The sequence below is a fragment of the Haplochromis burtoni genome, unplaced genomic scaffold (assembly GCF_018398535.1).
Source record: "Haplochromis burtoni strain Fernald_Lab_line unplaced genomic scaffold, NCSU_Asbu1 Contig_110, whole genome shotgun sequence".
NCBI lineage: Eukaryota > Metazoa > Chordata > Actinopteri > Cichliformes > Cichlidae > Haplochromis > Haplochromis burtoni.
The window spans coordinates 985,641-1,000,426 of record NW_024582471.1 but is presented as its reverse complement, the minus strand read 5'-3'; the positions used below and the strand labels follow the sequence as shown (position 1 = coordinate 1,000,426).

At 39.9% G+C, this 14,786-nt stretch overlaps 2 protein-coding genes across 5 annotated transcripts in view; one reads left to right on the top strand and one right to left on the bottom strand.

The window, feature by feature from the left end:
* Positions 1 to 9,209, top strand: part of fam184b (family with sequence similarity 184 member B) — a 35,273-nt gene extending 26,064 nt beyond the window's left edge. For 3 of the 4 annotated variants that reach the window (XM_042223389.1, XM_042223388.1, XM_042223390.1), the window contains exons 16-18: positions 2,638 to 2,745; positions 5,438 to 5,841; positions 8,554 to 9,209. In XM_042223389.1, coding sequence (XP_042079323.1) covers positions 2,638 to 2,745; positions 5,438 to 5,841; positions 8,554 to 8,626 — 585 coding nt within the window. In that variant the 3' untranslated portion in view covers positions 8,627 to 9,209. The remainder of the gene's footprint in view (positions 1 to 2,637; positions 2,746 to 5,437; positions 5,842 to 8,553) is intronic. The other variant, XM_014335484.2, reaches the window with a different exon arrangement.
* Positions 9,210 to 10,037: 828 nt separating this feature from the next.
* haspin (histone H3 associated protein kinase) overlaps positions 10,038 to 14,786 on the bottom strand; it is a 13,428-nt gene continuing 8,679 nt past the window's right edge. Inside the window, exons 12-16 of the mRNA XM_005928276.3 lie at positions 13,742 to 13,821; positions 12,829 to 12,917; positions 12,509 to 12,651; positions 12,302 to 12,404; positions 10,038 to 11,163 (exon numbers count right to left, since the gene is read on the bottom strand). Coding sequence (XP_005928338.1) covers positions 10,962 to 11,163; positions 12,302 to 12,404; positions 12,509 to 12,651; positions 12,829 to 12,917; positions 13,742 to 13,821 — 617 coding nt within the window. The 3' untranslated portion in view covers positions 10,038 to 10,961. The remainder of the gene's footprint in view (positions 11,164 to 12,301; positions 12,405 to 12,508; positions 12,652 to 12,828; positions 12,918 to 13,741; positions 13,822 to 14,786) is intronic.

Genomic DNA, 14,786 nt, shown 5'->3' with positions numbered 1-14,786 from the left:
TAGAATCAGAGCTTTCATTATGAAATCACATAAGTAAAACTCTGCTTTATTTTGTACCTTTTTATTTTCATTTACTTCAATATTTAGTAATTTAACCGCTTTTACAGTAAAAAGAATTTTCTTTCCTGTATGAGAGACCTCAGAGAATATAAAAAACATTTTTTGCGCAATTTTGGGGTTTGTCCTTCTAACCTAAATGTGATAGTTAGTGTTGGAAAATTACAACCATTTCACCCATAATGCTTAACAACATACATCTAATTTATTTACTGGTTTGTAAAAAACTACACACAACTTTCCGTTGCTCTTGCCATGCCAATGGGCCAATTTGTGTTAGAAATAATATAATCTGAAAAGTTTCAGAAGTAGAAGTCGACAAACTCACGAAACATCACAACAGTAGTTTAAATAAAGGAGAAAAAAAGGGGCAAAAGGAACCAAATAACAAAAAGATGCTACAAAAAAATAATAAAAAATAAATCCAAGACAGAAGACTAAAGCTCTACTGGTTTTCAAAAGAATCCAAAAATACTACAAAGAGAGCAGAAACTAAACCGAGCACAAACAGGAAATGGTAACCTGTCAGGATCACAGCCGAGAAACACGGGCTGGAAATAGACAGACTGAAATACAACCGGGAGAAGGCGAGGACTGCGAAACGGAGAACTAAATGACTGATTAAGCACATGTAAAACCAATAAGAGTGAAGAAGAAAATCACAGTGGAGCGAAGAAGACAGAGACAGGAAGTAAAACTAACAGAGACACAGTGTGACTCGCAAAAGGAAAAAAGTAAAAGAGTCTGATGTTTATTATTTATTCATCATCTGTGCCATAGAACTCCATTGTTGCACTTGCAGACACACACACACACACACACACACACACACACACACACACACACACACACACACACAGTCTTGCCAAAATTACTCACTACTGTTGCAAATATGTATAAATACTCGGCTGAAAGTAGTGCTCATTAATTACCCTATTTACTCCTGTTTGAATAATGATTGCTGAAAACTACAGTGCCCATTAGTTTTAGGAAATGAGTCAGTCTTTTAAACAATAAGACTTTATAATTGTGGCCTTTTTTTAAAATAGCGCTGACTGCCACAGCTGGCCTGTCAAAGTTGGCTAGTTGAGGCTTTTTAATGGATTTGCTAACAAAATGAATCTTTAAATGTTTGTATTGTCTCTTTAGATGAGAGACAGATGCAGCTAAAAGAAGTATGTGTGTAAACTTTTTTCCCCCAAAGCAATACAGCTAATATAGCTAAGTATTAATACACTACATGGACAAATATATTGGACCACCCCTGTGTTTTCGGCCCCATTGCCACCGAGGCGTAAAAGCCACCAATGCTCTGCTGACTGAATAACTGCAGCGCTCCAGACTTGCTCTGTCATTAAAATCAGCACAAACATTGTGCGCCAGGAGCTTCTTGATATGGGCTTCCATGGCCAAGCTCCACCTGTAAGTGTAATGTATAGATGGAGATGTACAGTACTTTTATCTTTTATCCGCTGATGGGCTTTTCTTCATCTTTGGGAACACCACAATGGAAAAAAATATAAGCAAGTTTTCTGGAGGTTAAAGATAAGATTTGCTTAGATGAGCCTGTGCCCTACAACCTGCCCATGTGCATTACTACTTTTCTTTCATAATTTTCTTTTTGGTTAAAAAGGTAATCATTGCATTGATCAATCATTGATTTTGGAAGCACTACAGTAGTGCTTTAGTTACTGCACTAAAACCTGATGACACCGTTGCAGAATCTGCGCTGAGGTTTGGCCCGAGCACCAAGGACTTCATGGCTTCCATGACCTTCCATTTTTCTTTAGCAAAGGACTTGAACAAAATGAGCAAAGGTCCACGTGTTGGATAACTTGACTAACTGGCTACAGTAAAAGTATAACCAACATAAAAGATGTGTTAAAAAAGCTACATGAACACTTAAATTAACTTACATCTTGCCCGTTGTCTGATATACACCACTGTATGGGTCAGCATTAAAACACGCGGTGTAGCACAGACTCACTGCAGTGATTCCTCTTGACATATCTTTAGCATAATGTTGCCTTGTATTGATTTCTTAGCAGTTGCTTTGTTTTCCTCTGGAGACTGAGGTGGTCCAAGGTCCCATCTGACTGCAGCATCCCTGGTTTGATTTCCTTCAAAGTGTTTAGTTGCTAAAACTCACTCTCTAAAGAAAAAAATATACCAAAAAAATAATCTTTTAAACACAGACAGACTGATTATAGCAGCTGCTCTGATCCAAACTCTAACAGTAGCAAGCTAAAAATCAAAATCACACAGTGTGTTGAGCCTGGGAGTTAAAAATCTGGCTGCATAAATGAGCATTTTTCCCAAACCATAAATATTTAAATGACTCAGACTAAACCCAGTGGAACAGTGCCTTCATTAATCATCAGCGGTCATGTGTGCGTAGGAGAAAACTACATTTTTCAGTGTCCTCTGACTGAGTGCTGCATCTACCATCTGTGTGACGTGAGGCAGCTTAGCAAACATGTACACCCTCCAGACACAACTCAAACCCTACAACAAGAACAACAACAGCAACAATTGTGAATAAGGCCAGTGAAAGTCCTTCCTCGTCCTCCTTGCCTCCAGGAAGAGAGGCATCAGCTGCAGCTCTACCCTCCTGTTGCCGGGGACAACAGTAGCCTCGGGCTCTGTGACAGCAAGTCCCGCCCCGGGAGCATCACGCCAACCACGATGGTGAGTTTGTGTGTTCGGCTCACGCGCGTGAGAGTGAGCCTCCATCCAACCAGAAGGGCTCGCTGGGCCGAAGCCGGCTTCGGTTTCTGGGGCACGAAACAGTGAAACGCAGAAGTTCGCCCACTCACCACGTCACCAGTGTGCCTGCCCTCCCTGCAATAACTCCATCATCACTCGGCTTTTACTAACATTGCATTTGGCAACTAAAGACGCAGATGTGTGAAAGATGTGGGAACTTATATTATGCAGCTCTTTTATTTTTTTTTAGTTTGACCTGTTATCAGCTGACGTGCAAACATGATGAAATCGATTTTGAGGCGTTCGCGTCTTTAATCAAAGCTTCTCAGGAGTGTGACTAATAAATCGAGGCTGCTGTAAAGTGCAGGATTCTGTGTGCCTTCACTTGCACTTGTTTGGTGTCAGTCGTGGATTTGTGCTTACCGACCATCTGGCGTGGTACATTTAAAAATGCTGACACGCATCATCACCTGCAGCCTGTCGACAGTCTCCTATGATGGCTGCGGGCCACCAACTTTTGTATTTATGTCCATGCATTTGTTACTGAGAAGTTTCAGTAAAACTACACTTATTTCGGGATGTGTCTTCTTCTCCTGTAACGCTTAAACACTGAACACTTCAGACTCTGCTGTTTTGTTTTAATATAAATCATAAAGGACATAAAACACTTTCCTTAACTGCCGATTTAATCAAACTTACTATTTAAAGATAAAGTGTGCATTTAGCTGGGGACTATTTTCAGAGTATGATTTAATACATGTGTAGTATTTACAGGACAGAATATGTGGCTGAAAATGAACTAAGGTGGCCTTCATAATAACTGAACACGTGTGGCTTTACTCATTTCACTCATTTCACTAAATTGACTAGTGGGCACTTGCTTTGCAACATAAACTTACCAACATAACACTAACATAAACTAATTTTAAGAGTGGTCTTGCGTAGTCGTTCTCCAGGTTTTCTGAAGGTCTCTTAGTCTTTCTTTGAACATTTGTAGCTTTTTTTCATTTTCATTTTTCAGTCCAATGTACCCGAGTTTTCACGCTCAGATGGATGTTTGTTTTTCTTTGTTTGTTGTTTGTTCAAATGGCATTGGATGAACCAGTGTCCTGACTACACAAAGAACTCGTTTTAAATTTAGGAGACTTTTTGCAAAAACATTTATTCAATTTCTTTATTTGAGTCTATGAAAACTACCAAAGATACCACAGTAAGCCAAAAGCCTATATCTCAGTAAACCCATCTACAGCAGACGAACATTATCTGAAAGTTATATCTTTAAGAAATAGGAAAACAATCCAGCAAAGACTTGATATAGCACCTGAAAGATGCTCCTGGCCCTTCAGTAGATCCGTCTATGTTTCACTGAATCCTCATCACAAGTGGTCCCAGTTGAAGGGTGGCTGTCAAGAAGCCATTCTTAAGGAAGGGAAATAGGTTGAAAAGGCTGAGTTATGCCAAATTAAACAAGAAATGGACTGAAAATCAGTGGCAACATATCTCATATAAATAATTACTCCAAATTTAAACATTTTGCTTCAAACTTTTGTCAGTATGTATGCATGAGGTCAGGAGAGAGGCACAACAGTGAGTCTCTACAGACATCTAGAAAACATGATGGAGGGTCTGTCATAGTTGGCTGGTGGTTTTGGAGAGCTTGTCAAAATTGATTATGAATGCAAAAAAGTGCCATGAGATTTTGATCCACCATCTGGAAAGAATCAGACTGGCAACAGTTTCATTTTCATGACAGAGAATGAAGGAAAAGGCAGCCAACATCCAAAGAAGAGCTTTGAATGTCCTAAACTATTCTTGAGGACCACTTAAAGGAATAACAAGAACGCTTGTCTAATAGAGTTCAGCTGTGTTGAAGAATAAAGGTGGTCAAACCAAATATTGACTTTCAAGCTTGTTAGACTTCTGCAACCTCCGTTATCTCTATTCTTGTTTGCACGTTTCTATAAATCAATGCACCTATTTCCCATTTTTCTTGCAAAAAATAAAGAAATGAAGGGCCACTCACGACATTTACACAACATTGTACTTTTTTTTAATATAGGTTGGTTGTCTAAACAGCCAAATTCAAGCCAGAAGCTCAAGCTTCAGACTGCTCTAAATTCTCAGTTTCGCTTTTTTCTCCTCTTGGATCTGCGAGGCAGCTCTGGCTGTGAGCACAGACACCTTGGCCACCTGCTGTTTGGATCTTTTGCTTTTGAGTAGCAGCCAATCAGAAGAAAGTTGGCTGACCTTAAAGAGAGAGGAGCTTCAACAGCTTGTTTCAGACAGAAGATGAACCAAGGCTCTGCACCAACATCCAGTAAAAGCTAAATATAAGCACTGTTTTGAACTGTCAGTCATGCAAAGCTGTCCAAGAATAAAATATGTGGGCCTGGATGTGAGAGCGAAGCCTCCTTTAAACAGATATGTGCTTGTAAATATGCACAATTTGCAAGTAGGAGATTTTCTAGCTTACAGGCCACTTGTAGTCTGAGTGCAACTAACCAATCATTTGTTTGAGCAACAAAAGAGAGACTGATTTTGCCCCATTAGTCATAAATCACAACCAGTGGGTCCAGATTTCTGCTGGTTATACTGAGCGCTCTGAAAAACTGGTCCTTTTTTTTTTAAACTCTAACCTATGTGTCAATTTTTATTTATTTATTTTTTTCCACAGAGGAAACGTGCCGAGTCGCCTCCTCGTGTCACCAGCATCTCCACGGCCGGCACTTACAACAGGAGCATCTTTGTGCCCCACTCCTCCTCCTCCTCCTCGTCTTCCTCCTCCCCCTCCGTCCATCAGCACTCCTCCTCAACCCTCCCCCACCAGTCCTCCTCCCACCCTCAAACCTCGCCCCACTACTCCACCTCCTCTCTCCCACACAAACACACGTCCCTCCCCCTCACCCAGCATTCCTCGCCCTCCCTCTCTCGCTCCGCCAGAACCCGGACCTCCTGCATCCCACCGACGCCGGCGCCGACGGCACCTCTCCCCGTCTGCCCCTCGCCTCAGACGGGCATCCGATACGTGTCCCCCTCCTGCCTGGACCCACACGTACACCTGCAGGCCCACTCAATCAGGTATGAATGTTTTGATTCAGGCAGCTGACTTCCTCAGGGTGAGATAAGAAACCAAAAATCAAACTTATTTTTAATATTTTTTTACTTTTTGACTTAATCCTTACCAGGGATATCACATGTTCAACAAGTTGTATTAACAACCTTTTGAACTTTATATAAAGATATGAAAATATGATAAAAAGTAGAGGGAGCAATAAAACAATAATTCTTAGTGATGACATTAATCAAACTGTTCCAACAAGGACTCAGATCGCTGGCATGAACTGGATGTCGGGATTAATCAGCTGTCAGTCTGTGTTAATCTCAGCGCTTAGTTCAAGATGAGCCAGCTGTAGCTGTCCGCTGCAGATCTCTTGATGGAAACCTGCCCTACCAGCAGTTATCACTTTCCATGACAGCGTGGCTGGTGATGTTTCCACATTTGTGACTCTTTGTGTCTGTCATGGTGGCAAAATGTGGTCTCATTCTTGCAAGTACTACTACAAATGCAACTTTAAGTACTGAATAAGTAATTAACTACATCATGATTAATAAATAACGCCGATCATCCCGCTACAGAATCATGTTTTACAACCTTCCTATTCATGTGGATCTTACTTTGACATTTACTGCCAACCTTAATCAGTGTCACATGGGGGCTGGAGCCTATCCCAGTTACCATAGGGCGAGAGGCAGGGTACACCCAGGACAGATGGCCAGTCTCTCACAGGGCTAACACACAGAGAGACAAACAACTATTCACACTCATGGGCAATTTAGAATCACCAATTAACCTAACCCCACTAACTGCATGTCTTAGGACTGTGGGAGGAAGTCACAGTACCCGAAGAGAACTCACGCAAACACGTGGAGAACATGCAAATGAGGCAACAGTGCAAACCATAAAAGATAGCACATAGACTGTATATAAAAGATAGCACATAGACTCTGTGATGTCACATGTTGGTCTGTCGGCTTTGTGTTTTTGTTAGCTCAGCGGTTTGTGACTCTAATGTGGATCATAATTTACAGACAAACCTTTCATGGTCCATGAGTCCATGAATTAATCAGAACAGGGTTTACGGAGGTCGTGGATCAAGACAGATGAAACAATGCAGTCACAAAAAGTCTAATTAAGACAGACATTTTGAAGAGGGATGTTATCCTGACCTTGTGTACTCATTGCTGTGTGATCATGTAATAATCAGTTTATGACTACTGAGGATTTATGCATACAAATACAACAATAATTCTTAGTGATGACATTAAATAAAACGATCCAAGGTTCACCTTGCTAATGCCAGGTTTGATCCCGTCTTGTCTTCAGAACTGTCAGATTTGTCGGCTGCACATCCATAACGTGACTCGCCCCTATTAACACATCCAAGTGGTTCTCTGTTGGTGACTGTGGAGGCCATTTGAGTTCAGTGAACTCAAAGTCATGTTCAGCACAATATTTTATTGTCCAGTTTTGATGAGCCTTCCCCAACTGTAGCCTCAGTTTCTTGTTCTTAGCTGCTGTAGCACGCCTCCTGTTACTGTAGTTTTCTCCTCTGACCTTTGTCATCAACGAGACATTTTCTAACAGAGAGCTGCCGCTCACTGGATATTGTCTCTTTTTCAAACCATTCTCTGTAAAATAAAAGGAGAGTCCCAGCAGATCAGACGCTTCAGCCTTTCAAGCACCAACTACCATACCAAATTTAAAGTAACTTAAATCACCTTTCTTCCCCATTCTGATGCTCAATTTGAACTTCAGGAGGTGGTCTTGACCATGTCTACATACCTAAAGGCATTGAGTTGCTGCCATTTTATCGGCTGATCGTTTTCACTCATGCAACACTTTATTCTTTAAAAACACCTGAACATGCTGGAGCTTGAGCCACAGACCTTCCAATTGGTACACAGCCCACTCTTCCTCATGAACCACAGATGTACCAAAGGTCTAACAGCTGTAATATAGTGTAAATACCAGTGAGGTGACGTCTTGTCCTAAAGAAGGTATTCAGTAAATGTCAGTCTTTATAAGCTGAAACAGTCATGGTCCTGCTGCTTTCCTTTCTCTCTTTTCTGACTGCAATTGAACACCTTAGCATGACAACTAAAGGTGTAATTAACCTGTAATAAATGTCATTTAATTCAAAATTGTAATGTAATTATATTTGCATACAAATACTTAAACGTAGACACACTACCATAAGGGGGTAAGTCGAGTTTTTACAGGAACAAGGAAGTAATTATACTGTAATTACTTATTATTATTAGCATTATTACTATGTAAATTTAGGACTCCATAAGTAATTTTAAGTATGAGGTAACTAATTTGGAATAAAAACAATGTGTTCCCATCTTACATCGCACACTGTACTTTTCAGGGCACAAATTGCCTTAATTTTGTCTTTTTACTTTTTTTATTCAATATTCATTAAGTAGATGTACATGATGGATATTCTATTATTTACCTTTTTGCTTACGCTGTAGTTTAAATCCCTGTAAAAACCTCTGACTTCTTACCAACTTTATTCTAGCGTACCTACCTTGAAGTAGTAGTATGCGGATATAATAACATTTTAATTTCAAATAAAATCCTTTGAGATTTGTTTTAATTACAGGGGAATTATGCCCTTAGTCTTGGGACGTGTTATAAAATGTTACGAATGTTTTTCTTCCTGTCATGTTTCTGAATTAGTTGTGATTAAAACACTAAACCTGTCTGCGTCTTGTGTCGTGCAGGGGGCCATACCTGGAGCAGAGGGGGACAGAAGGGCTGAAGCAGGAGTGGTTCACCAAATACTTCTCCTTCTGAGCACAAATGCATACAAGCATACAGACACACACATACACATACAACAGCTGCAGGTACATTTCATATCCACGTCATTGCTTCTTATACACATCTGTTTGCTTCCCAGACTCAAGCACACACACACACACACACACAAACAGAGAACCTTGAAAACAGACAAACACATCAACAGACATATGGGCTCATCACCAGCAAGGCCATTTCAAACATTGCCTCAAAGCTCAACCAAAAAGTGCTTCTCAAACACATGCCTGACCTCTTCTCAGACATTGGCCTGCCGGATCTTGTTTGTATAGTTTGGAATGTCGCCATATGTTGTTTTTTTTAAAGGACGTCTTCCTTTTTTAATGCAACTGTTGCCCTAATCCCATCGTGTAACGATTCCAGGCAGGTGTTCATTAAGAGAAAAAAAAAAAAACAGCAACCAAGTGTCTCTTTGCGTATGGAAGCATTGAACATATTCAATCAAGATCCACATCAAAATGGACACACACGACTCACCATACCAAAATGAAGCTTGTTTCAATGCAAAAATGTATAATAATCTTAATGATGAAATTGAATAAACTATTTTGTTTTTGTATGTGCGTCTTTTTTCTGTGTATCACATTCTTTGAGCTTAAGCTCAGATGCTTCTCCGTGGTTCAGGGTATCACTAAAAAGATTCACATCATGTGTCGTTTGTATGGTAACGTGCAGTGTACTCCACCCGCTGCAAGTACTGCACAGTAGGTGGATTTATAATGTTGAAGTAGCTGAAATTCTTTACCAGGATGATTTATAATTAGTTGTAAGTTCTGTTGATAAATTACCCAGAAAAATCTGTTACTGACCAATTTATCAAATTAAATAGTCGACATATCAAACGATTTTAACTCGCTGTTCCAAAGACGACCATAATCACCTTTCAGGTATTAGTTAAAATGATTTATAGACTGCTGTTAATCTGACCACTGACTTATTTTTGTCATCTCAGGACTTAAAAGTTATTAACTCAAAGATAATATACATTTTTGTTTTGGAGACACCTCACCTTTCTGGAGGGAAATAGTGTACCAAGCTTTCTTCTTGATGGTTATCCACAGGAATAAACCCAAACTACTTCAAGGCAGTTTAGTTATACTTTGTTTACTACTTTTAGACATGTTTCACAGCTTACTGGGCTCCGAATAATCCACTAGATTTCCTTCTGCTGGCATTTTAATGCAGTACAATACATTCCCTATCAGTTTAATAAAGGGAGCCCTTCTTCAGCCCATTCCTTTGTCTAACTGCTTATCAAATTCAGAGTCACGGGAGTGCAGAGCCTATCCCAGCGCTTTTAGAGGGAGAGGAGGGGGTACACAGGAGGACGGGGACCCAGAATATCACAGGACATACACAGAGACAGATGACCATTGACTAACATTCACACTCACGGCCAATTTAGGATAATCAGTTAAGCTAAGATGGATGTTTTTGGACTATGGAAGGAACACCTGGAGAAAACTAACACAGGGAGTACGTACAAACGCTGACAGACCCAGAACCGTCTTGCTGTGAGGTGACAGTTCTGATTACTATTATATACGACCATACTAAAACAATTATAAATCTAAATACCCTGGTACGCAGTAATAACAACTTAACATGCTTCATTTTTTTTTTTTACATCTTCTTACAGACTTTTATTTTATATAAAAACATTCAGAACTCTTAAAATGAGCATTTATTGATTATAATGCTTCACACAGAAGTGAATCCTCTGCCAGATTTACCTGTTAAATGTCCCGTTTACACTACATTTACATAGCATAGTTTTGAGATCTAATCTTCTATTTCCCCTTGTGGCCCTTCTGCTTTTCAAATGAAATCACATCACATGTTTGTGAACCGTTTCATCATTAACCAGAGAAAAAAAAAATGAAAGAAAAGCTGAAACCTGGCCATGTAGAAGGTAGTGATTAATTTACACCAAGTAACAGATTAAGAAGCAATGCAGACTGCAAACACTGAACCACATTGCTACAAGATTAAGAAAGAAAAATTTATCATGATAATCTTTTTCAAATTTTATACTTAGGATGCAAAAAACAAACAAACAAGTGAATGGATTTATTAGAATAACAACATAAAGAAGCGCCACTGACCACCAATATATAATCTTCAGTCATTTTAATGAGCCTTGTTTTATGACAGCATTGTCTGCATTACACTCTAAGTAACTCTTCTGTGCCGGCGCGGCCACTGGGAACACTGTCTTAACAGAGGACGAGCGGGAAGAAACATTGCACCCCCTTTGTGCTAAAAACGGTCTCTGTGTGAGTTTCCTCACACTTTGCGTTGAATCCTCGTGCTACTGGAACATGGGGCAGCTCTGCAACGCCTCTGTGGCTGAACTGTACTGGAGGACATTGTCATAGAAACCAGTCAGCTCCTCTCGCACGTCCTTGGCAGTCCTCCCCCCTGAGCCGCGGTACTTCATAGAAAGCAGCTTGGAGCAAAGGTAGTGGAGCCACAGTATGTTGGTATGAGGGTGGTAAGCAGCCCAGTTATTTCTGATAAAAGACACAAACAGCATGAGAGGATCAATAAATCAACAACAATGCTGCATTTCTCACTGTGCTGTCATGAACTTTAACAATGCCAAGAGTGTCATATTTGACACGTGAATTTCTGAGACGGCTACATCATCAGTGTGAACCCACACTCTAAAGCAGTGCTGTCAAACATAGGGCACAGGGGCCAGTCCGACCGAATAGTCTGGCCCGCTGCACTGCTTTATAAAATGTGAGGGATTTTTTTTTTCTCCACAGCTTTTCTGTGAATTAATAAAAACTTTTAGTCTTATGATTACAGGACTGTGTGGGCAATGAGCTACCAGAATTGTTTGTTTTTTTGTTGTAATTTTAAGCATTTCTCACAATTTGAGTCTAAAGAAAATCAAAAACAGAATATTCTCATCATTTCCCTTATATTGAGATCACTCTGAGATTAAATGTGCAGTTAAACTTCTGTACAGTGACAGACAGGGCAGTCTGACCCACTTAGGATTAAAGTGGGCTGTCTGTGGCCCACGACGTAAAATCAGGTTGACATTTGTGCTCTGGAGAAAAGGCCAACGGCAGGGAATGTCCTGACCTCCTGACTCACAGGGAATTATGTAACCTCGCCTCACTGCTTTTTTTCCTTCTTTTTTTTTTCTTTTTAAATTTGACATAATTACAAACATGTTTTTATGAGCGTATCAAAGAAAAAGAAATCCTACATAATAGCAAAGAAAAATTATAATTTACTAGAACGTAACCAGTTCAAGTTCAACAGTATCACTGGTTTCATTTTGTTTCCAGGTTTGTTTCCTCATTTCAGTTAAGTTTATTTATAATGTTGGTGGTATTCGTCATTTCAGGACACAAAGAACTGACTCCATGTCAGCATCTCAGTCTCAGACAAATGAACAAATCGCTCGTTCTTTCTGGTTTAATTGAAAAGTATGATGAAACTGACCTGGACAAAAACTAAAAACATTTACTGTATATTTTTATTCTAGTTTGTTTTGTTTAGTAGGTGCACAGTGATAGATGTATAGAGATACAGCTATAGAAAGATACAGAGTGAGATAAAGACTTTAAGCCTTTACTACACAGAGACTCCTGTTACATGGCACATAGATGCTTGATCACTTAATGGACTGACCCGTTTTCCTGTCTCATGAGTCTGTAGATCTCAAACTGGTAGTCTCCCTGTCCCATGAAGAGCTCTTCATCATTTGAGATGTCACAGGACACAGTCAAATCATCTACAACACAAAAGCAACATTTTAGAACCACTATGTAATAGTCACTATGTGTATAACACAATCCATTCAAAGTATGACAGTAAGCAAGTAGAAAAATATCTGACCGATTTCTAGTCTGGAGAGAGAATAGTCAATGATGCGGACCAGCACCCCTCTGGTTTCCAGAGAGTGGGTGGTTCCATTGATGAGGAAGCTCCCCGTCTTCTGCTTGGTTGTTTTGACTAGCACATTTCCCCAGTGCAGGTCCCTGCAATAAACAGTGTGTAGGGTTAAACTGTTAGAGTAGAGTTCCAGCTGAACATTTGTTAGTTTCCTTCTAAACACTAGAGGGTTTTGTTTTGTTAGCGGGGAACAAACTGCATCTGTACGCGTCTTCTTGGGAAACTGTCAGTCGGTGCTGTAATTTATCAATGTGTGTCAGTACCTGTGTTCAAAGTGAAGCTCCTGCTCAGCAACAGCCAAGGCAGCAGTAACCTGGTGAAGGATGCTCTTCGCCACCGCTAAAGATGCCAACTTGAAAACACAACAAGAGCATAAATTAGACAAAGTCTTTTAGACTATTTAAGTGCAACATTCAAGGCATCCAATTTCCCCACGAGTAAACATCCCTGCAAATTCACCCGATAATCAGTGCAGTGAGAAAAAGTGCAAAAAACAAAACAGGTCATGAGGTCCGAGCACCTGTGCCACACACACCGAGCACCTTCTTCCTGAATCTGACGTCTGAATGTGTCGTCTTCATGTCGACACATTCAGACGTCAGAGTCAGGAAGAAGGTGCTCAGCGTGTGTAAGACCTCAAGTCAGAAAATATTCATAAAACCTTGCAGGGAGATGAGATGTGAATGTTGTGTAACAGCAATTTAAGTTTCTAGAAGCCAGAAAAAGTGCAGCCGTGCCAAAGATAACACTAGCCCGCAAGAATTTTCAGAAGCAAATAATTTCTTTAAGATGTTCATCATCTTCTCTCATTACCTCCAGCGTGCAGTAATTTATGGTCTGGCTGACATTAAGCTGTAATGACTCGACTCAAGAACTTGCTATTTTTATGCAGCCGCTCTCGTCATTAAAATTTTAAAACATTTTTACTGAGAGTGTGAAGGTGAAATAAGCAAAGGCTTCTTTTTACCTTAATCTTCAGTAATGACAATTTGAATACAAAGCGCTTTAACTGACCACACACACTTTCAGCTTGTGTACTTTCTACATTCAGCCAATGTAAAAGTAGTTTTATCTCCAGGCTACCAGCTTTACCTTCTGTATCTCTGAACAGTCACTGAGGTGGCAGATAAAAGCTCAACATTTCCACAAAGACACGGGGAAAGCTTTGATCCCTACCGTTCCGTTGCTGTTCTCCAAGTCGATGCCGCCAAACTCAAACTCCAGGATTAGGAATATTTGGTCATTTTCAAAGAAATCTGAGCAAAGACACAAAAAGAGAAACCCAAATCACATGATTTGCTTATTTTAGGGACCGAGTGGGTTCACTTATGACCCCATTTTAGAAAGAAAGTCTAAAATATTTTTTTAATGGCTTTATATTATTTTCTTAATCAAAAATTTATTTTTTGTTTTGTTAAAAATCTATGACAAATATTTAACTGTAATCACTCACACTCACACACACACAGAACAATTACATTCTCTTACACTAGAGGGCAGTACAACTACCTGCTCTAATTAAATGGGTACCAACTGCCAGGAAAACAGAAGAAGACAAAGAAGAAATTAATTAACAGCCAGGTCGATCTGACCTGGGTCCTGCAGAAAAATCCAACCCTGATGAAGGACCTAGCACGAGTAGTGGTCAGATGAAAAGCAAATTTAAAAAAATAAAAAAAAAGTACACTGGGGAAAAACTGACCCAATTCCACTATGACTGGTGTGCAGGGGGGAAATTATCAATATGCTTTTTGTGACATTTTTATTTGGTGGTGTGTTGTGTGATTTGGGGAGCACTGATCTAATGATGTGGGGGGCATTTTTTAGGGCCACTTAATATCTACCAAGCATCATTTAAACACCACTGACCACATCCATCCCTTTTTGACCAGTGTACCCATCTTTGATGGCTGCTTCCAGTAGGATACACACTATGTCACAAAGCTCAAATCATCTCAAACTGGTTTTTGTTTTTGTTTTTTTTAACACAACAATGAGTTGATTGAACTGAAACAGCCTCTAATGTCACCGTATTTGAATTTAATAGATCATGTTTGGGATGGGGTAAAACCAGATTCCCATCATGGATGTGCAGTTGATAAATCTACAGCATCCATGCAATGATGTCATGATGTCATGTGGATACGGCCAAAATCTCTGAGGAAAGTTTCCAGCATTTTGGTGAATCTGTGCCACAATTAAGGTGTGACTAAAAAAAAAA